The sequence below is a fragment of the Actinia tenebrosa genome, unplaced genomic scaffold, assembly GCF_029948245.1.
Source record: "Actinia tenebrosa isolate PJP-AT-01 unplaced genomic scaffold, QUT_ActTen_1.0 PGA_scaffold15__27_contigs__length_11533743, whole genome shotgun sequence".
NCBI classification, from domain to species: Eukaryota; Metazoa; Cnidaria; class Anthozoa; order Actiniaria; family Actiniidae; genus Actinia; species Actinia tenebrosa.
Genome location: NW_028292575.1, coordinates 6978766 through 7002012, shown reverse-complemented (window position 1 = coordinate 7002012; position 23247 = coordinate 6978766). Strand labels below are relative to the sequence as shown.

Sequence of the window (23247 nt, the reverse complement as noted above, 5' to 3'; positions counted from 1 at the left end):
CGTGAACTCTATAATGTTAGAAATAAATAGTGAGGAAATTATGAACCCTTAAAATGACATTACGCCAGGCAAACAAAGAGAACAGAAAAACTTTATTGTGAACAGTAACACGTCAATATATAGTATCATCCAACTCGCTAATCAGAGTCAGAGATCGACAACCCTTGCCACTTTGAAACGGCTTTTTCATGTGCCTTTGCCGCCTTGGTTACAGCCTCCGTCATTGTAGGCATCATTGCCATAAGCTCATCTAGTTGATCTTTCTTCTTTTTCTTCTTTTCCTTCTTCTCTGTTCCCTTTCCAGCTGTAAGAATAGGGACAAGAATACACCACGTTTAAATGAATAACACTGCGTGCGATGAATGCGGGTTGAGTCGTTGTATTGGGGCTACAAATTAAATATTGGATATGCTCGTAAAAAGCTTCAAAACTCTACTCAGGAAATCTACTCAGCATATAGAAAATGACTTCGGGAGAATGTTAACCCATAGGAAATACCATCATACAAATTACAAAATGGCTGTTAAATTGTGCGTTTGATGATGAGTCAGTTATAGCGCCTTAACTAATTTTAAAGTGCAAAAAAGGGATATCGATAGGAGTCTTACTTCGATACCTTAAAGATAGCAGGAAACGCCGAAAAACTCCAGTTTGTACACCCGAAAAGATACCCGACGAGTGTTACGCCAACTAGCCAACTAACCCCGAAGTTTCAACTTGTCAACTATGGTATGGATCCAAAATTTATAATTCAGCCTTAAATCCTTTCACTCAGCCTTAGATGGTATAGGCAAGAATATATGAAAAATAACTTTAGGTCTGACCCACAACCCCAACCCGAAAATTACTCAAAAGAGCCGTACTCCCTCGTGCTTATTCTGAAGCCTTACGTAAGAACATAATATCGATGACGGCAATGAAACTGATGGATAGCATCTCACCTTTTTCCTCCTCTGCAATCAATTCATCCTCTTCAAATTCACTAAGAAATCTTGAACGTTCCGTTTTGGTTGTGGTCTCCGTGTACTTTCTGGCATCAGAGGCTTTACTTTTTTCATCTTCCCCAACAAGATAAAGGCCGTCCCTTCCATAGTCTGCTTTTCTTTTCGAGGTACACTTTGCATCGTTTTTGATGTCCATCGGCGAAGATTCTTCACTACAACTACTCTCGTATACATCCTCCGGGTCTTTAACTGATGGTTTGTCGTTGCCAAAAAATTAAGGAAAAACCAAGTTCATTAGCTACATTAATACTAAAAGTAATAAGAATTTATAGTCAGAATGATCAATTGGTATATCAAGAAATTACCCCGAGACTTGCCATTCTTTTATTTTTCTTCCTATTCGCCTAAGTGCCGTCTGTTTAGTTGGCCCTGTTCCCTTGCCAATGGATGTATAGTAGGCCTTTTCGACAGGACCGAGCTGGTCGGCCATAAGCTCAACGTAACTAAGTACTCGTTTGGGAAGACATCCAACTTTGCTCACTGCTTCCCTTACCAGCTGTAGCTCGAGGTTTCTGTTTTTGGATTTTATTTCAGATTTGCTAGACTTGCCTTTATCGCGGTCTTCTTTTCGCTTTTGCCTGGTCTTTGGCGTAAAGAAAATCCTTTCCAGCCTTTCCAACTCTTTGTCTCCTTGGTCTTCTGGATTCACTACAGGCTCTCCCGCAAAAGCAGCTTCGAGAAATATGTTTCTTCCCTCCATGGAGCCAAGAAACTTCAACCACACACATGCAGAACTCCAGGCGGTATTTATACAGAATTAAGTGTGAACATACCTTTGAGCCTCTCAGACTTACACTTGAAAAAAAATGTGTAGTTTCTTTCACATATTGCACAAAACAGAGAAATGCAAAGACAAATCTGCTCAATCATATCCTAAAAGCTGTGTAAACAATTACACCCCCTATTATGGTGTCATTACAAAATATGAACCTCCTTTGACAAAGTCTTATTACCTGCGTCAGCATCAGATCTTTTTCGCACTATTTCTCGTCCCTTTTTGTGTCATGCATTAAAGCGAGCTTCATGCACGAGGTGACAACTTGTTCAAAAACTACATTATAACCTTTGAACAATATAATGTGCTAATTATTTTTTGCCAAGGTTAAATATCCGAAGCCGAGAAATTACTCGATTGTAGATTCACGCTATTGTCATCAAGCACGATACAATGCTCTTACCTATGCATTTTTGGCACACACGATAGCAGAATTGCATATAATCTCGTGAATACTACGCTGTATCTTCTGAAAAGCTAATTCTCAACAACCGCTCTAAACAAGATGCCGCCTCCGGTTTTGCCAACGTTCTTCATTCTGGCTTACTTTGTTCTCCTCCAATTTTTGAAGCTTCGAGATGCCGGGAATGACTTCCCAGCTTTCCCGTTTCATCTTTTCAGTCAAATCTTCTTCGTCTTGATATGTATTATTCGCGTTTTGGACATGTGTAAAACAAATGATGTCATTGATCGACTTGGCCTTACAGGAATCGCAGAACCTAAAATGGAGGCTGTGACTATTACCATTACATTGCTAGCTTTCCCATTAAATTCTGGTATCTAACTGGCGAGACACTTCAGACATTTGGTGAGGTCGTTGTGGACATGCGAATGTCAATAATATTGCACGACAGGACATACCGTCGCAACAGAGTCCGTCGCAGGATACGAGTTCAAAGATTGAATATTACAAACAGACTCCTCCTAGTGTTTATTTGGCTGAGAAGATATCTTAGAATGCAAACCCTGGCCATGATGTTTAAAGTGGACATTACATATGTAAGCAAAACAATACAAGAAATAGTTTCTCTTCTACTTGAGAAATATTCGCGACAAGTCGTTTGGCCAACTTTAGCAGAGTGGAGAGGTTGGCTGGGGCACTGGAAAAAAATTCCGTCCTGTGTTGGGATAATTGATGCAACGACTCATCCAATATGGCGACCATCTCAACGACAGGCAATGTTTTATAGAGGCGACAAAAAGAAACACTTCATGTCAAGCCACATCATCGTTACTCCAGATGGGATGATAGTTCATTGTTCGGCTGCGTAAGTACTTACTACTGTTTTATTTTGGTAAACTTGGAAATGATATTTATTGCTGAAATATCATAAAAGTGAACGATTAAAAATTCGTCCGGTGGGTGTGAAGCCAGCCTATGCGTCCAGGTTTTGCTTTAGATTTATTACTGAGTTTTATATTCCCTACATTTTTAGATTCCCCGGACATCTCAACGACACTAATGGATTTAACATGATGCCAAGGATTGGTCCGCAGTGTGCTCTAGATCTACCTGCTGGCTGCCATATTATTTCTGACAACGGTTATCCTCCCCATCCTGCTCTGATTAAACCTAAAAGAAGAGCCCAAGTCAATGGAAACCCAAGACTACAGGAGATAAACAGGGAGCTCACTAGCTGTCGGATTAAAGTGGAACACGCCATAGGATTCTTTAAAACGTATCGCTGCATTTCTGAACGTTGGAGGCACCCTCGTGCTTTTCTCCCTATCGTTATACATTGCTGCGCTTCTTTGAGTAATCGGAGATTGCGTTTCTTACAAAATACGTATCAAACAACAGCTTCAATATATTGAAATACCGGTTTCAGTCATAAGTTGTAGTGGGTGAATTTTTGGTTTTGTTTCTCTGATTCTCTCACACTGAAACCCTCATTCACAAAGGGAACAATGTTTTTGAGTCTGCCACGATAAAAAAGTCAGTTCTGTTTTGCAAATGACCTTCATCATTAATACGCACTAAATATTTTGTAGTTTACGCTGTCTTGTTCCGGCTTGAAATAAAGGTTAAAAAATTCATTAGTCGTCTCCTTTATTTGACATAGAGGATATTACATGGGCGCGCGGAGATACGAATTTTAACTTCGAGTGTTGATGGTATCTCTCATGAGTGAGCGCAGCGAACGACTGAGAGATATTCAACACGAGAAGATAAAATTTGTATCTCCAAGTGGTCATGTAATATTCTGTTTATTATATAGATATCGATGAGCGAAATACGAGGACTTATCGGGTGTCCTAAACTTTCGTACATTCTACACAGTGAAGATGTCATATCCGTCACATGTGAAGATATCATATCCGCCACATGTGAAGATATCATATCCGTCACATGTGAAGATGTCATATCCGTCACATGTGAAGATATCATATCCGTCACATGTGAAGATGTCATATCCGTCACATGTGAAGATATCATATCCGTCACATGTGAAGATATCATATCCGTCACATGTGAAGATGTCATATCCGTCACATGTGAAGATATCATATCCGTCACATGTGAAGATATCATATCCGTCACATGTGAAGATGTCATATCCGTCACATGTGAAGATATCATATCCGTCACATGTGAAGATATCATATCCGTCACATGTGAAGATATCATATCCGTCACATGTGAAGATATCATATCCGTCACATGTGAAGATATCATATCCGTCACATGTGAAGATATCATATCCGTCACATGTGAAGATATCATATCCGTCACATGTGAAGATATCATATCCGTCACATGTGAAGATATCATATCCGTCACATGTGAAGATATCATATCCGTCACATGAGAAGATATCATATCCGTCACATGTGAAGATATTATATCCGTCACATGTGAAGATATCATATCCGTCACATGTGAAGATATCATATCCGTCACATGTGAAGATATCATATCCGTCACATGTGAAGATATCATATCCGTCACATGTGAAGATATCATATCCGTCACATGAGAAGATATCATATCCGTCACATGAGAAGATATCATATCCGTCACATGAGAAGATATCATATCCGTCACATGAGAAGATATCATATCCGTCACATGTGAAGATATCATATCCGTCACATGTGAAGATATCATATCCGTCACATGTGAAGATATCACTGTTGTCATGACTACCTTCATATTTCATCGATATCTATATAATAGATCGTTTTCACGCACGTGACCAAATCACTTGACAACCGTTGCTAGCCGCCATATTGGTGTACCAAAAGTGTAAACAAACCAAGAGCGTCTTGAGTGTGAAGATGGTTTTATGTATGATTGTTGGCTGCGCATCGAAAAGTGGAAGAGATAAAGGAGTTTATTTTGCAAGAGTACCTTCTATCGTTACTAGTCAAGGGGAAGAAGCTAAATATTTGTCAGAAGAAAGGCGATCGAGGTGGATCACAGCTATAAGCCGAGATGATCTGACGGAGGCGATTATCGAGAATGATCGAGTATGTGGCAAACACTTCGTAAGTGGAAGGGCTGCGAAACCTTGGGATAAATACAACATAGACTGGGTTCCAACTCTTCAATTGGGACACAAGAAAAAGCAGCGTTCAAATCTGGAAACAGCGGCAAAGAGAAGCGAGAGAGCGAGAAATCGCGAGCAAAAGAGGTCTTTGCCGTTTGACACTGAACACACTAGTGACGAAGAGCTGTTGGCAAAGCGAAAGAAACTGAATGAACCAGGTACTGAAGTTTTGAATATTGACTTCTGTACACCAGAAGAAGATGATTCAGAACAAAAGGATGCCGCCACTCAGACAGAGGAAGCAAAAATCTCCCAAGCAGGTACACAAACCGATGAGTTTGAATATCTTTTCGAGTCTCTTAAGCTGGACGATAATAAGCCATTTGACTGTTATGACTTTGAAAATAATGATGACAAAGTCTCCTTCTACACTGGATTACCCTCTTTTGATATATTAAACACAGTTTTTAAACACGTTTCACCACACGTAAGCCGAAGGACTCAAAGCCTGACACAGTTTCAAGAATTTGCCATGACACTGATGAAACTCAAACTTAACATGCCATTTCAAGATCTAAGCTATCGATTTTCGGTGTCTTTATCTACAGTCTCAAGAATTTTTTCTTCCTGGATGGTAGCTTTGGATATAAGATTACAACCATTAATCCACTGGCCAGAAAGGGAAGATTTGCACCGTACCATGCCCCAAAGTTTTCACTTTTCCTTTGGTAACAAAACCACTGTTATCATTGACTGTTTTGAGGTCTTTATTAACAGACCTTCAAACCTTTATGCCCGTGCACAAACTTTTTCTTCTTATAAGCACCACAATACAGTGAAAATACTCATTGGCATTTCACCACAAGGAAGTATCTCCTTTGTTTCAAAAGCCTGGGGAGGAAGAACTTCTGACAAGTTCCTGACAGAGAACTGTGGTTTAATGAAGATGCTAGTACCTGGAGATCTAGTCCTTGCAGACAGAGGCTTCACTATTCAAGAAAGCCTAATGTTTCACCGTGCACAGCTTGCCATCCCTGCGTTCACCAGGGGAAAAGACCAACTTGATCCTGTTGATGTGGAGCAAACACGTGGCATTGCTAATGTACGTATTCATGTGGAGAGAGTCATTGGACTTCTTCGGCGAAAGTACACAATATTTTCTGGCATTCTACCCATAGATTTCCTTCAGTGCAACCCTAATGATTCCAACGAAGATTCAAAACCAATGATTGACCGTATAATTAATGTATGTGCTGCTCTTGTAAACTTGTGCCCTGGAATAGTTGCATTTGATTGATTAAAACCAGAGAAATACATTGTGAGCCATTGTTCTTAGACAATGTAACATGTTTTGAATGAGAATTGGGGCTCACAATCATTTCTCTGTAAATTAATGCAGCAAATGTTACTATTACCCCTGATGCATTACTACACATAATACTTTTTAAAATGTTAACATACAGCGTGTTTCAGTTGAGTATGGAGGGCTGAGTTTTATTGAAAATTTTATCAATATGTTTTCGTGGGATAAAACTAATGTGGTCAAGCTAAGGCGGATCACTGAAGTTGTGATGGAAATGTGAAATACATGTAGGCATGGGAAAGTTTGAATTAGGCATGCACACTTTCATCGCAACTCCAACACAATCTATCTTTAGAAATCTTTGTATATGATTAAGTATCATGACATGTACATATGCTTTTTTGAAATTTTCTAATAGCATGAACACTAACTTTTTTAGGTCATTGTATTTCATAATTAACTCTTATAGTTAAACCTTTAGAGATAAATGTCTCATGAAATTAAAGAAATAGGCAATAATTTTTATTCCAAAATAAATGCCTCAAGAAGTTCAAGTGGTAGGGAAAAGTGTCAAATGACCAGCTTTAAGACAACTCGGCAAATGTGGCCGCATCCTTGGAATGATGAACTTCACAACTGGAGTTTTACCATAGGCTAGGCATGTGGCATATGCAATGGCAAACACACCACAATCACTCCCATTTTGCTGTTGTTGCACAGGTATATGAGTGATATTCTTGAAATTTGGACCAAGCAAATTCTTCGTGAGCTCGATTATCTCTTGCGAAATTGGTGATGTCATGCTGTCTAACAGGTTAACATACCCAGGAAGACAGCCAATAGATGTTAAGCATGCCCAGTGATTGTTATTCAAATGCACTATCTGAATGAAATCACCAGTAACAACACTGAACTGTCTGACAGGACCAAGGGTTGGTCTTTGGAAACCACTTACATTGCTGTTGACTTTCATAAGCAGTACATGTGCTTCTTGGATCACAGAACAGTCTAACCATCCTGTTGGAGATGCAATAAGGTCAAACTCTGACTGTGTAAGCTTTCCAAGTGGCTTTTGTTTGTCACTGACACTGCTGTTGGTTCCTTGGATTTGTTTGACAAACTTGACACTTCCACTTCCTTTTTTCTTATTAGATTGTGCTTGATTCTTTTTACAATCTGGGCATAACCATGTGGAATTAGCATTGTTTGGCATACGTTTAAGGCTTAAACAGGCCAAGTGAAAAAATGTTCCATTTTTGCACACAGGGTTATGGCACTCAATAAGCTTATCTGTATTCTTTGCCTTGCTCTTGCATATACAGATATCATCCAGGGCCAAGGCTTTAGAAGATGCTATTTTTTTCTTGCTTGATTGGGACTTGCCTTTAGAGTTTTTGAATTCAGGTAACAATCTGCAATTTGGGCAGTACCATGTTTTGGGTGTGGTTGTCAGTCCCAAGCATGAAAGATGAAATGTACTGATTGGGCACATGGGGTTGGCACAACAGACACATGATCTATCTTGGGCAGTTCTACAAAAGCAAATAGCCCCACTTGCTGTTGGCTCACTTCTTTTTGAAGTATGCCTTCTAGTGGACCATTTTCCAAGCACTTCAGGTAAGACACAGGTTCTCCAAAAAGTGGTGAGCTTTGGCAATGCAATTTCCCAGTGTTCTTTGTCTGGGAATATTCTCGGCTGGACAAGTGTCGTACTCCCATCATCTCCAAATGCACATACAACAAAGTCACAGTAATCTTTGTGTAAAGTAAACAGCTGCTGCTGGACTTGATAGTAATACTGGTGATCATGCTTAAGGGTAAACATTTCATTGTTATCTTTTAGTAGACAACATGATGACTTTGATAGATAGCTATTAAAGTCACAGTCCTCAATGCAAAAAGGGCATTTCACCTCCCCACATCCTTCTCCACAACAGTCGCAAGAACATAAGAAGTCAGGTGTCGCATGTATATATGGATAAGCTTCATTGATAAACAGACCACACTTCTGAACCTTGAAATTGGTGTGCTTCCCTTTCATTATTTGTTCATAGGCCTTGATAGCATCTTCCTCATGTTTACAACCATGAACAGTGGCTTTAGTGGTAAACTTGGCTAGCTCTGGGTAACAAATTGATTGTATTAGAGACAGGGAGGGCAAAGCAGGATCTGAGTGGCATGCAGCCTTACTTTGAGAAGCTCCAATTCTTCCAGCTCTGTGTTTGAAAAAGTTATGTCCTTTTGACTGTTTTAAGGTATCTCTCTCAATTTGTTCTATGTGATTTTTTGAAATTTCAATCTTTATGCCTTGACAGACCTTTATAAGCTCTGGATATGATAGATCTAAGTATTCCTTTTTACAAAGATCATTTACTGTTGGAACAGATCTGCTTTTCAGCACAAAGCTACTTGAGTATGGAGAAATCAAGCTTAGAACCACGGCCTTGTTTTGACTCTTGTTGATTTCCGCGTAGAAAGCATCCATTTCCGGTTCTGTAGGAGCTTTGCATTCTTTTGAAGAAGACTTTAATGTTCCTAAAACTTGTGTTGACTTGCTTTGACTGGGAATATCGTTATGATAATCGATTTTTTTCTCTAAGTCCGTCTTCATTTTTCGTGCAGAAGTAAAATTGATATCTCGTACTCTAGCATAATCAACTTGTTTCACGTAGGTTGGCAAAATCCACGTGCACTTTACTTGGGTACAGGATAACTTGCCGTTTATTTTCGTCCAGGCTTCTAGGTAAAATAGTACGCTAGCTACGTGAGAACACGACTCACCAAGACCAGCTTTACAACCTAAACAGTGACAAGAAATTATGTTCCCCTGTTTTTCTGTGATTATCCATACTGGGATCAGAGCATCGTTCATTCGCTGAGAATGTCTCACCTTCGCGACAACAACAAACTTGTCAGAAATGATGTGGCCTTCTACGCTTGCAATAAATCCGGAGACCATCTGATTATAAGCTTCCAGACTACGAAAAGCTTTAAACTGTTGGTTTGTGTAGAAACTTGTTTCTAGGACGAGATAAAATAGCAGATCTGTAGATTCTACTGGAGGTAAACAGTCCGGCTCAAAAAGGTTGCTGTCAACTAACACGGGGTCGATTCCAATCGACGAAATTTTATCAAGATAACGCCGTTTCACTCGAGTTTCCAGCTTCTTGGCATACTCAGATAGAGGTATTGAAGATAAATTTTCGCCAAACTCTTTTTTTTCCTTATCGCCGGCAACATATTCCATATTATTCAGAGCACTTCGCTAGTCATGGCATGATTGTTACACACATGTTTTTGCATAGTCACGCTATCGAGGTACACCAATATGGCGACCGGAAATTGATGACGACACGTGAAAACGATCTATATATCCTTTGTCTCACTCGGGTAGGCGATAAGAGATAAAGACGTTGATATACCATTATTTAATTTACTCGCCAAACAATGGCTTTTGTTTCCTGAGCTCATTAAATTCTATCACGAACTTCACAAAGTGGGTCAAAACCAGACATGAGACATATGTCTTATACATAAAAGGTCTATTTAGTACTAAAAGTTAGTATTTGTCAGGATTTAGTGTGAGCACTCTATCAGCTTTTTATAATCTTATTTCACTTATTACTAGGTAATTACTCATTAAGGCTAATGTGGGTAAGTGTAGAATCTCACTGTCCACTTATATATTGACTCCAATTTAACCACGGGCAGCCCAAACAAGTTCCTCTAAAAAATGCAGCAAAATTTTTGTTTCGGTTAAGGGCTTGTTGACCTGGACCTTTTAGTTCAGTGAGTGTGTTGTTTTTTCTTTTGTTTTGTTTTTGATCGATTTTTTTTCTCTCTCTCTTTTTTCTTTTGGTTAGTGTTTGGGGGGGGGGGGGGGGGTGGATTTTTTAGATGAATTTGAGTATTTGAATTTCAAACTTAGCCCTTGTATCCTACTAACTCTCTAGTCCTTGTATCCTACCGAGATTAATTTTAATCGTTAAAAATGATTTTAATCATGGATTTAAAGATCGTTATTATTAATTGTCAATTATAAAGCATTTTAACTAAACGGAAAGTATGAATATCAATCGTTTCTAGATCCTTCTCAGCTTTCCGGTCGATTATATCCTTAATTGAATAAAACATACGTTACTGTGTCACTCAAGTGGCTTCTACTCGATCTGAACCAATAAAAACGCGAAACGCAGAGTGACGATGCTCACCATCCAATCACAAAGAAGAAAGCCATTTCATTGTCACGGTGAGCAAGCTTCCCACGCATGTGACATCAGTTGGCCGTAAATATAGACATATACTTTATTAAAAATCACACGGAAAATGTTTTGTAAAATAAATAGATAATACTGGATGCGACATATTTTTCGATGCACGGCTAAATACAACATCTTCCCGTTCTCGTATCAAAATAGAATTTGGACTGTAAACTGCATTATTTGTCTAGTTTTATATGGTATAATTTCCAGGGTTGGTATAATTTTCGTAAGACTAGCACTTTGATGGCTAACCAAGGTAAATAGCTAATGTCACTTATACTGTAATATGATAAGTTACACAAAGGTCATAAATACAGTCAAAAAATAATGTTTATTCCCAAAGTTTTGTATGAATAGTATACAGTCCATGACTGTACGTGATGAGGGAACGCTTCACTGGGCGACTCACTGGGCTAAGCTAGCAGTTTAATTAACGTGTTAAATCAATGATTCGTGCCCTACCCCCACCCCATCCCCTGGTAATATATGATGTTAAACCAATCAGCTAAACCTAGGAACCAGTCATTAAGTCGGAGGGGGGGGGGATGAGTTTGCATCAAAAACATTTTCTCCTCCACCCCTCCCCCCTCCGACTTAAATAATGACTGGTTCCCTATGCATGACGAGGCCAAGGCTCTAAAACACACTACGAAAATGAATGCTCATAAAGGAGTTACAAAACTGGCAATGACTATTCTTTCTGATGGCCTTTGCTTTTTGTGTCGGAACTGCAGCAAACGGAAGTTACACGAGTTGCTACAAATAATAAGCAACTTAAGTGAGAAATGAGTTGCTGCATATTAGACGAGTTGCTGCAAATAAGAAACGAGTTGCTTAAAAAAAATCGTGTTGCAGTTTGACGATTGGGACTGAGTGGTTTAGTTTGCTTTAATTTTTGGCCAATTTCTCCGGCAAGATTCAAGATTCTTTCAAGATTCTTTTTAAGATTCAAGATTCTTTTAATAATAATGCCTCTGATTACAATTAATTATAATATTAAATAAAATTTACATGTTTTGAGGCATTGACTAATTGTAACAGCTGGAGGACTGAACTACACAATTAGCCACGAAATTAAACGAATTCTAATCGATTTAAAATATTCTAACTTTATAGCCGAGAAACTTCAAGCGATACTCCTCAGCTTAATTTGGATTTTTTTTATGGGCCACCATAATTTTCTTCTTTGTCGTTCCGCTAATTTTAATCCCTGTATTTTCACAATATCATTACTTGGTCTACCTGTGGTTTTCTGGCAATGGCGGGAAGTACAGCAAAAATCCAAACATAGAGCATGTGCAAAGAATCTTGAGACTCATAGGCATCAGTAGCGGGATCAGTTACCTGTCTCGCCATAAAAATCATTTTGCTTCCAAATAAACAACCAACAGCCTGCCCTGTCGTCGTTTTATTCATTCAAAACCAATCCCACATGAAGATATAGAAATATACTAAGTTATAGTGCTTGGGAACGAGGTTATTCCGGGCGAAAGCCCTTGGAATTAAATTCGGAAAAAATAATTTCCGACCTCGCTGGGAATCGAACCAACGACCTTCGGAATCGTACTATCGATGCTCTACCAAATTGAGCTAGAGGTCAGACTGAGAGCAGGACGGGGTGAAATAGATGTTAGGTCGCGGTAATTATGATGAAAGATGAGAATATGTGGACCGCATGTACTAGTAGTATTCTATCATTATAGTCACCCAAAGATGGAAAAGATATCTACTTCATCCTGCATACGAAAGAGCAAGAACAGGAGAGATAATCAAGTATGTAAATGTATTATCTATACACATAGAATAAATGTAATAATCTCATTACAAATAATACTTTTGAATAATCTAAAAAGTGTGCACGAAAATCTCCAATTTGGAGTTAGTATAAATGGAAGATATCCATGTAATTTTCACTGAAAAAGTGTTGGTTTATCTCTAGTTATCTTTCATTTTTCAAGTAAACCCAACCAACAAAGCGTAAAAATCGACCATGAAGAAATTTGTCGAAGGAATAGGTTGCTATCAATAGACGTCACTTCCGGTAATAGCCCCTTTTTTGATGGCTTATAGAATCCTGGAGGTTGTTTCGATCTCTTGTTTTCTGGTTTGATGTCGTGAAAATAGTCAAATACAATAGTTTGAGAACTTATTTTGATATGTTTTGACTTAGCATCCGCTAGTTGCCCCCTAGTCAACCGCTTGTTTGCCCCCCAGTCAACTCCAAAAAGTCACGTGATTGATAGTAAGCAATTTTCAAGAACAAAACTGATCCTGTCGAGTGGTTGGTGGTGGGTCGTGTACACGTTACAAAACTCAGTTTTGAATAGGAAAACAAAATGTCGTAGTGCATTTTTTATGAATTTTTCGCCTCTTTTACATTATCATAGACACTAACTTGACCTTGAATACAAAAAATATATGATAAAAGTCGTTTTTTTCCCGATTTAATTTTCACCTTTCCCTTTTATTTAAAATGGGCTCCCTGTATAAATAAAGGTCTCAGCCTCTTCATCCGACTTCTTTCCCTGCTATTTTAATATGGTTTAAATATGTCAAATATTCGTCTTCTCACATCGAAAAACACATGATGACTATAATGCACTGGATCGACTTTAGACACAGTTCCTTGTGGATGAGCGTCTGTGATTGGATAAACGTCAATGACGTCAATACCAGCCTCGCACATCGCTGACGTGGCAAAAGCATTGAAAAGCAAAACACGCGGGAAAGTTAAAAAGCGTCGAACGTCTTTATGTGGATTAGGGAACCTATGTCTGTTAAGTGCTGTAGTTGATCTCCAAATCAGTTTTCCACGGAATTTTCTAAATCTGCCAGTTTTTGGATCAGTTTCACCGTGTTTGATGATACGGACAAAGTTGTTGATAAGCGTCTGGTAAGAGGTGAAGTTCGCAACAGCAGCAAAATGGATTCCCCAGTTTAGGATGAGTACACTGTGTTCGTCCATGTATGGGCTGTATAACACCTGTAATGGAGAACGAGCGAAGTAAGGCATGTAATATGACAAAAAACTTTCAACTTTTACAAATTTATACGATGTGGCGCTGAAATAAGGCTAACCCGAAGCAAACAAGCCTGTGGTCAAGCAACACAGCGGCATTTTTTCTTTTCTTTTCATTTCTTTTCATTGCTAATCCTAGAGTGTGTTTCCCTAAACCTGCGGTCGCAGTTAGTACAACTAGGATGCTCGAAGAAGGTCATGCAGAAACACGCAACTACTCAAATTAGAACTCAAAGGATTTGAAGTTTTTTATATTCAAAGTGCCCACAATGCATGATGGAACATTTCATGGCTCATACTGACGACAACTTCTGAGATATGTCTACGTATAACGACTAACCTCTCTGACATCATCAAGAACTCGTTTGACGTCATAGTCCTTCCCATCAGGCAGCGGCTCCCTTGGTGACGTCACACCATCGCCCCAGTACCCTCTCATATTATAAACCCAATTATAAACCACCTTGCAGGAGGAGAAGACACGAGTACAAATACCCTCGGTACTGTCGTGGATAGTATGATAGAAGCCCATGGCTACGGAGTCTCCGAAGATGACGAGGGTTCCGTTCGTGGTTGGCCTTCTGTATTGAAGGGTTTCTGGACGAAAAGTAAAAAAACATACATATAATATTTCAAAATAAATCTTTCTGCATTTTTTGACAACAAGGTATGATAGATAAGAGGACACTGGTCTTGTAATTGTAATTGAAATCATGGTCCTCTTTATACTAGCTTCCTGAGATGTCCCAGGCTGTGAACACTGTCGAAATAGATAATTACTAGATCAATTTCAAAATAGGTACTTGATCCATGCTCTTTCGTGACTCAGCCATGTCAACAAAAATTATTTTTTTTAATTCATTCATGGTTCAGAATTTTAAATTTGTCTAAGTTGTTGAGCTTGTGGGACATAGTAACTCTAACTAAGAGTACAAGATGGATCAAGTATGAGTGTCGTTTTACCTGTCTTCAGGAATGGTTTCCACGTTCCATTAGCCCATCGTCCTAAACCATCCCACAGCAACGAAGGACAAGAGCACTTGGCTGTTTCTGTGATTTCTTTTATATCTACTGAAAAGAAAATTCATTGCACTTCATTATAATGATCGATGACACTGAAAGATCAAACCATTCTTCGTTATTATTCCACGTGCCTCAAGCCTTTCCTCTTTGTGAGCAGGAGGCTTAGAGGTTGTTTCAGGGTTCTATCTGTGAATTAGGCGTGCACTGACTTAGATCAACCAGAGGTTATTTCATTGTTTGATCTGTGAGTTAGTCATGCCCTGACTTAGATCAGCCCAGAGGTTGTTTACGGGTTCGACCTGTGGTTTAGCTGTAACCTGACTTAGATAAGCCCAGATTGTTTCAGGGGATCGATCTGTGAGTTAGCCGTTCCCTGACTTATATCAGCCCAGAGGTCGTTTCCGGGTTTGATCTGTGAGTAAGCCGTACCCTGACTTTGATCGGCCCAGAGCGAGTGGTTGAAAGTATTCCTTACCGAGGTTGTGGTCCTCCGCGTCCATCATATCAAACTCTATCACTTCACCCTCACGAAACTCTTGAATAAGAAAAGGTTTATCCCCTTGGAGTATTCCATCTGGTTGATTCTTTCCTTGTGAATTACCTTAAAAAGAGAGCAAGCACCCATAATTACCCAAGAGGCTTTGCGACCATTTATTTTTGATATCTCTATTATAAAGAAAACGGCCAATATTGCAAGTGCAAACCTTCGTTTGAATAGGTTCTAGTCCAGCATAAGTTAGACAAGCCAAGTGCGTTTGCCTGGTTTGAGAGATGCCTACCTGCAATAAATGTGCTGTATTCGAGAACAACGAAGATGAGATGATATTGCGTATTGTGAATGCATTGTAATTCGGAAAAGACAAACAAATGTCCGTTCACCCGTGCATTTTCATGTCCAATAAAAATTATAATAACAATGGGTGAGTGAATTAAGATCGATATTGGTTCGACGTTTGCTGCCACCTAGGCTCTTAGTCGACCTTCCACCGAGCCTATGTTAAATAGGTTCGGTGCGACGTTTGTCCTGAGCCTAAGATAATAAAACTATAAAATTAGAAATACTTGAAAAATAATCCCCATCCTCTTCGCTCCCTTCTCTCTCTCCTCTTCCCTCGTCTCATATATATCATTGATATATCACAGTTTGTCTCAAGCATGTTAAGGCTTGGTTTTTTGATGGATCGATGATATTAATTTTAAAGCTATGAAATTGAGTGTTGGGGCTAAAATCATAATTAGGTTTCTTGTGGACATGTTGGCTTCGGGTGGTCACGTGTCCTTAAGGCGAGAAAATGGGCTGGGAGTTTTTACGTGACTCGAAAATTTTTCAATGTGAAATTGTTAAGTACAATAATCATAACAAGAAACTGTCCGGAATAGTTGGAAATCATTTTTAGTTAAGGCAAAAAATAAATATATTCAATATTTTGACTCGGTCACGTGACCTGTTTTGTCAATTATCCCTTTAGCGAAAAGCGAAGGACACCTATTCCGGACAGATTCTTGTTAAGGTCAATGTACCTAACAACTTCAAATAAAAATATTTTTGATTTGTATAAAAACCGCCAGCCCATTTTGAAATTTCTGTTTTGCTCTCTTATGGTCACGTGACCACCGGAAGTCGAAAAGACCATGCTTAACATTTTAAGAAACCGAAATATAACTTTAGGTCCAAATCTCCATTTCAGAAGCTTAAGCTTAAACTAAATGTGTTTTTTCAACAAACCGGTAAAAATACCAAGCCTTAACATGCTTGAGGTTGACGTTGATCTTTCAGGTACCTGATTTAAACCAATATGGCGGGGGATCCTTCAATCCATTACATAAAGTATAATCAAGATAAATCTCAGCCCTATATCTCCCAGGTTCTATTAAAAGGAAAAGAACTTCATAGACTCCATTATTGAGGTCGAAGACAGTGGGGACAACGACTGCTGGTCCCCGTAAATGAATGCGCCATGCGTCACCTCCTGTTGATTTATTTTCGTTACTTCTAGAGACAGACTGAATGAAGAATCTGCTAAAACGGCCAGCCGGCTGCAAATCCCAAAACGATATAAAACTTTTAGTTCCATCGGTTTGGTTGACGTTTTGTAAATTATTTTCCCCCCAGACTGTATTGTTGACGCAAGGTGTAAGAATGCTTTGCCAGTTCGTTCTAGCATTCTGAATTCGGCACCAATTTTTGAGGAATCCCTTATGTCTTCGCGTTTGAAATTCCGCAGTTTTTACATAGCTTTCCCTTGTTGTATTCTTTCTTCCAGTTTTTTTCTCCGAATAAAGAGAATATTCATCAAAAATGGCAGTCAGATTGATAGTTTGTCTGAGTGCCTGACTGTCTTTTTTCGTCTCTGACTCAAAGTCGACTTTCACTTCCCTTACCGTAACCAGTCGCCGGGAAAACACTTCTCTCACATGTAGACGCCAGTGTTTGCTTATATATATGATAATTACCATTATTTGAATACAAAGTAAAAGTAAAAGACATTGTCGCGCAATCCTCATCATTATTCAACGATAATAACAATGGACGTGAAACAGTACTAGAAGTATGTTGAAGAGGTCAACATTACCCGTCGAAATCGACACCTTCAACATCATGGTCTTAAAACGTACCCGATGCAGGCGTTTCAGGTTAAAGCACTTAGGCCTAGGGCAAACGTCGAACTAACCATGAGCTTAATTTAGTCGAACCTATAGGTTCGAGTCCAGCATAAGTTCGACTAGTATCCTCAGCAGCTGCGTCCCTCCCCACTAACGTCTGCTCAATCGAGCACTACATTCCATTCCCATTCTCTGGCCAATCATGGTTAACCTACGGGTGGTGCGGATAACTAGTAGAGTACTAGCGTGGACTGCGTCGGTGTTTCTGAATAAAAAAGTAGAAACTTGTAGATAAATTGGATTACTGTAAAAAGCTTTGTTAAACTGACGTTTCGGACGTTAGTCCTTCGTCGAAGTAATTGGAAAGAAAAAGAAAAAAAGGAAAAAAAAAAACGCTTTTGACAATTGACAATTGACAAAAAATTGGTAGTCACTGACAGATAACCTAAAATTAGGAGTTAACAGGTAACTGATATTTCACTCCCGAGTAAAACTCGACTGAGGTTTAAATTTCTTGCCCCTATTCTGTCTTTTTTGGAACTCGCTGCTCACTACAACTTCAATATTATGAAACCCTGAAATGACCTCTGGGTTGATCAAAGCTGGAGCACTGGGTAATTTGAAATCAGTTAGCTGGTTAGGTTTGAGGAGGGAGGACAATTGGAGAACCTAGAGAAAAGCCAACCCACTGTGATAAAAGAAAAACCAAATGTGCTGGTATTTAAATATATACTCATTCATAAAAGGTATTGTTACTAGGGGGTAGGCGGCAAGACGTCACGTTACGTCATCGCGGCCACTCGGGGGAACGTTGGTGCCATTTACTACTATTTTTAGTGCCGGAAATTAACATAATAATTAACATAACAATGAGATCCCGTGATGCACCGCGTATGCATATATTAACCCGCCATCGGGTTTTTTCTTTGTGGCAATTCCTCTTGACATCTAACTCTCGCGCGGAACCGGAGGTAGTGGTTCGAGTCCCAGCCGGATCAACACTTGTGCAGGTTGTTAAAATAAATAAGGAGAAAGTGCTACTTTTGTAATGACATCTACGAATTTTGACTTGATAGACTTTTAAGTGGTTCGGGTGACCACTTTAAAAAGCAATGCCGCGTCACTACACACTTCATCATCATTAACCAATAACAGAGGGACGTAAAAGAACCACTGAGGACGTCAGGAAACCCTGGCAGTGACCGCCTTCAGTGCCTACACCTAATACTAACCACCTCTCGTGATTGTAAGCGCCACATATAGGAAACGCGCTATATAAATCATAAATTATTATTATTATTATTTGTGACAGCTAGGTTTAAGACTGCGAGGATGTACAGCGATGTGCAGGGTTATATTGGGTGTCAGTTTTTCATGCACCTTTTATTGTCCAGGTCAATTCTCTGTCCAGAGCCACCATTGTGTGGTAGAAGACTGCGAGGATGTACAACGATGTGCAGGGTTATATTGGGTGTCAGTTTTTCGTGCACCTTTTATTGTCCAGGTCAATTCTTTGTCCCGAGCCACCATTGTGTGGTAGAAGACTGCGAGGCTGTACAGCGATGTGCAGGGTTATATTGGGTGTCATAAAATCCAAAATTGTTGCAATAATTCTGAGCTGTTTTCCTTATTGCTCCTTCCCTTCCATCCCAATCACAGCCTATATAAAACCCTTTAGCACTATCGACAAAAATATGACGATTTGCCAATTGCTTAAGAACAGCAGTGCAGTTCTCACAGCTGATTCCACGCACGTTGATGTACTCAACTCTAGCACATACAAATTCACCCGCGAACGTCAGAATATCCATTTCACTCAAACGTCCCCGAATGTAGTCTGTTTTGTTCAGCCCATCAGTGTCATATTTACAAGTGGCTCTCCAATGAGTAGCGTCACGTTTGACGTGTTGCATAGCATTATGTGACAATCGATAGTCAGACCAGGTGAAATTTCCTTCGTTGGAGGGAAAATCCTTATATAAGGCCTTGCGGTCTTGCGGCTTCCCCGATAAAGACACAAACGACTCGATCAAAGTCCACACCATCCCCGGCTCTGACGTCATATCACAGTACACCTTCAAAACTTTACCATTGGTTGTTTGGATTGGATAGATGTTTGGCACAGACATGTGGCTGTACGCTGCACATGAAGGAGGAGTCTGGCAAACTCTTCCACCAAAACCCTGTGGACATTTGCACAGAAACTTGTGTGTGACGTTTTGGCACGTCTCGATGCAGGTTCCACCGTTAAGGCAAGGTTTAGAATAACGACAACAGCCATTATTACACTGACTTGAACAACCAACACTGTTGGACTGCAATAGATTAAAAACTCAATTTAGAAAAATGAAAATTTTAGAAGTGCATTGATTTTTTTTCATAGAAGGATTACAAAAGCATGTGATGTGTTTTTGCCCTGCATTAAATATTATTCTGATCATCGTACCTTTTTAAACTGTTGCTTCAGTTCGTAGTACTTGTATCCAGACAATCGTTTAAAAAGGTCAGGAGCTGTGTGTCTGTCCTCGTCAATCAGCTCACATCGTCTACCAGATAGTTGATAAGACACGCATCGACAGTCATTTATACAGACACTGAAGCACTCCTGTACGGTATTGGTGGTCAGGTTTTTGTAGGATCGTCCAGTCAGGGCGTGGTCTTTCACGTGATCACTCTCATTGAATTTGCCAGTGTATCTGACAACTGGACACGTATCATCGCCGAGCACAGCTTCCAGATTTTGAAAGGCTGTGATCAGTATAGCAATAAGTAACTCCATTATCAGACTCGAATCTTTCATATGTTAGTTTTATTCGTTCCCATTTTTCCTAAAACAAATCAAAGTAGTTTTGGTCAGTACTTTTTCCACAGGGAGCCCGACTCAAATGCTCAGTTTTGCCATAGTTTTCAATCAACCATTGCTGGTTTTCAATCATTCCCAAGCTATAAGAGAGTGAAATAACAAAAGACACGGCGGCCATGTTGGATGATATGACAAAAGAGACTAATCACGAATCTTTTTTTAGATTTATCCAACATGGCGGCTGTGAAAATCATCACTGATTGACTATATTTACTACGGTTTTGCTAAAAAGACCGTTTTCGAATTAGTCCGCTGTTTAGTTCTTTGATCAGAGACTCATTTACGCAGGGTTTTCCTCATTTCGGTGTCTAAATGTTCACAAATACCAACGGTAAATAATGCATAATTTTAACAATACAAACACCGCTTTGAAATTCCACGGACCTTTCATGGATCGATGGAACAAAAAAATTATCCTATTCACAATAATTCCATACACAATCGAGGCTAACTCATGGTTAATTGCTTTAGCAAGGTAAAGCGAAGGATCTTGAAAAACTCCGGCAGACAAAATTTACGTGATTGCGACGGTGAAATGTCCAAACGCTTTTTCTTTTTCTTTCTTTTTCTTTATTCTTTCTTTTTTTCAGTGGGAATGGCGGGGGCTGTTTTATGATGTCCTCAGATGTAATATAAACAATCTATTATTTGGTTGAAGAGAATTGAAACTTTGGTTTCAATTTTCTTCTTGACGTATCAGTTTGATAACCGAACGATATTTTTTCCCGCAGTAATATTATTCCGGTAATTTTATTTCGGTATATTATTTCGGTAATTTTTAGATCACATTTTAGGTCAGTTATAATCATTTGTCATAACTGTGTTCATTTCCATTAATATATTTTTTTCTTCTAAAGATAGCGCTTGTTGTGTCATATCAGATACTTCATGGGGAGGGAACTTGTACGGCATTTGATCATGACGAGCTGGTATTTCTGATATAAACCGTACGCGCGCCTTCCCTTGAAGTAATTCATATATTTCAACAATGAAAAAGTTCATTGATATATTCTGTTTCTGAGATAAAAAAGAAAAATATGTATAGGTCATGTAAAAATCGTACATTGGTATTCCATACACTTCTGCTGTTCCGATCCCAAATGTGATAAATAATTCATGTAAGAAATCAAAGAAACTTAAAATTTTCATAATTTTAGTACCTGAGATAAAAAAAAAAGTAAAAAAAGAGCGATTTTGCTTTGTGCGTTTTCAATAAAAGCAAGAGTAGAATAAAAAGATATCGGATTTGCTAATGGCATTTACACAGATTGGGCCTTTGAACGTGGTTTCAATAATCTGCGTGCATCCGGACACAAACTGTCGTTGTTTGGATGCACGCACTGGCTAGGTTCCAATGAAGATCAAAGAAAGTAGATTTAGTTTTGCGGATCGATAAACCCGGACCAGAGGTACATAGAGAAAAACATTTGAACCTCAGCTATTCAAATAAAAAAAGGAACGATTTAACTTATTTTTTCATGCAAAACAAGTCTGTAATGAATGGCTTCAGGGTTGGTTTTGTTGAGAGGTGAGTTTTCTAATCGGTGTCTCTCAATAGATTCACGGGATATTATTCTTCCCAACGGACCTGTTATATTTATGTACATATTGTAGTCGGAACTCTACTGGCAGGCCAAATGAAATATAAGAATACAGAGGACTTGGCTTGCAAACTCAGTTATCAAATGAATAGTAAAAGATAGTTCAAAAAGAGCTAGGCTTCCTTACCTTGCACTGATAATCGTATTACAGCGGGCTACAAGCTCGGTTCCTCGTACATCACAACCACTTACAAATCAGCGTATGCAAAAGTAAAGCCAATAATTATGATATATAATATAACGTCTTACTTGTTGCCCTAATGTTCACTGCACGACAAGTATAAGTTTATTAAGAGTTCACAAAGGTACCCAGCGGGTAGTTTTCGGTTAGCATTCTTAACTTATCCGATAAAACGAACCGTCCTTTAACACTTTAAGACTAAAGATCTCCACGGTTTCTACGCCAGCAAAAGGCAGAACTGATCTTGTAAGAATACAAATACTTTCATAATTTACATTATCCTAGAACAAGCTTATTTACTAAATTTTATTTTTCCTTCTTAAATATACTTTTTTTTGCCTTAATTTTATTAATTAACAAGACAGGGAATTCTACTGACTAGGGGTAATCATTTGACAGAATCATTGAGTCAGCCGAGTTTGAAAAACGTACCGTATACACCTGCAGCGCTGAATAATATCGTTGGATCCATTTTGTAGGGTTCGCTTCATACCGGCAGGACCTCTACATCTCAATTATTTTTAAACAATACACATTCAATTCACATGATAAATTTTTAAAGGAGGAATGAAGACCGGAGAACCTGGAGAAAGCTCAAGTGGAACACAACAAAATCACTATATCAACTTTTTTTCATAAATCAAATTGTCGTTCGCGGGACAATCCATATTTGTTAGGTCTTGGCAAGCTCACCTTATTCGGAAGGTCTTGATCATGAAGTGAACGCAGAATCTTTTTCGTGATTTTTCACCATTTCAGAAGCTTTAAAATGTCGAAAATATGAGTCAAAACTTGCAGATATTATAGCGAAGAAACATTGTGAAACTCCAGGCAGTGACGTATAACTCAACCAAGGAGACCAGCCCGCCGGAGAGCCTTCTTAATTTATGCGTACCCTTTAGGGGCCATTTTAAAAATCGACCGCCGAACACCCCTACCACCTGAACAAAGGGAGTACCCCCCCCCCCCCCCCGGGGGGACCAGCCTTTTTAGCTTTGATCTGTGATTTTGTTAGGACCGCTCCGTTGCCACTGGTGCTAGCATTCGTTTATACACATTTATACATTTTGAATAGTTTATTTAAGGTGTGTTTCTGGTTGTTTTTTAAATGCATTTTTTGA

General features: G+C 39.1%; 6 protein-coding genes across 6 annotated transcripts; 2 read left to right on the top strand and 4 right to left on the bottom strand.

Annotated features, from left to right (window-relative positions):
• Positions 1–100: 100 nt before the first annotated feature.
• LOC116288532 (uncharacterized) lies at positions 101–2011 on the bottom strand. The gene is made up of 3 exons (XM_089030884.1): positions 1310–2011; positions 942–1193; positions 101–304 (listed from the first exon to the last, which is right to left on the bottom strand). Exons 2-3 carry the CDS (start codon positions 1138–1140, stop codon positions 138–140), a joined length of 366 nt encoding a protein of 121 aa, XP_088887010.1. The 5' UTR covers positions 1141–1193; positions 1310–2011; the 3' UTR covers positions 101–137.
• Positions 2012–2487: 476 nt separating this feature from the next.
• Positions 2488–3793, top strand: LOC148910975 (uncharacterized). Its single transcript, XM_089030883.1, has 2 exons — positions 2488–3047; positions 3216–3793. The coding sequence occupies exons 1-2, from the start codon at positions 2605–2607 to the stop codon at positions 3592–3594; spliced, it is 822 nt and encodes a 273-aa protein (XP_088887009.1). The 5' UTR covers positions 2488–2604; the 3' UTR covers positions 3595–3793.
• A 1165-nt stretch (positions 3794–4958) lies between these two features.
• Positions 4959–7127, top strand: LOC148910974 (uncharacterized). The gene has a single exon (XM_089030472.1). The coding sequence runs from the start codon at positions 5059–5061 to the stop codon at positions 6565–6567; it is 1509 nt and encodes a 502-aa protein (XP_088886598.1). The 5' UTR covers positions 4959–5058; the 3' UTR covers positions 6568–7127.
• On the bottom strand, positions 6738–9937 carry LOC148910973 (uncharacterized). Its single transcript, XM_089030471.1, has one exon. The coding sequence runs from the start codon at positions 9818–9820 to the stop codon at positions 7124–7126; it is 2697 nt and encodes an 898-aa protein (XP_088886597.1). The 5' UTR covers positions 9821–9937; the 3' UTR covers positions 6738–7123.
• Positions 9938–13368: 3431 nt separating this feature from the next.
• LOC116294819 (uncharacterized) lies at positions 13369–17334 on the bottom strand. The gene is made up of 5 exons (XM_031702483.2): positions 16659–17334; positions 15353–15478; positions 14818–14925; positions 14195–14451; positions 13369–13818 (listed from the first exon to the last, which is right to left on the bottom strand). Exons 1-5 carry the CDS (start codon positions 17332–17334, stop codon positions 13369–13371), a joined length of 1617 nt encoding a protein of 538 aa, XP_031558343.2.
• A 540-nt stretch (positions 17335–17874) lies between these two features.
• Positions 17875–20064, bottom strand: LOC116294844 (uncharacterized). Its single transcript, XM_089030693.1, has 2 exons — positions 20023–20064; positions 17875–19796 (listed from the first exon to the last, which is right to left on the bottom strand). The coding sequence occupies exons 1-2, from the start codon at positions 20062–20064 to the stop codon at positions 18987–18989; spliced, it is 852 nt and encodes a 283-aa protein (XP_088886819.1). The 3' UTR covers positions 17875–18986.
• Positions 20065–23247: the final 3183 nt, after the last annotated feature.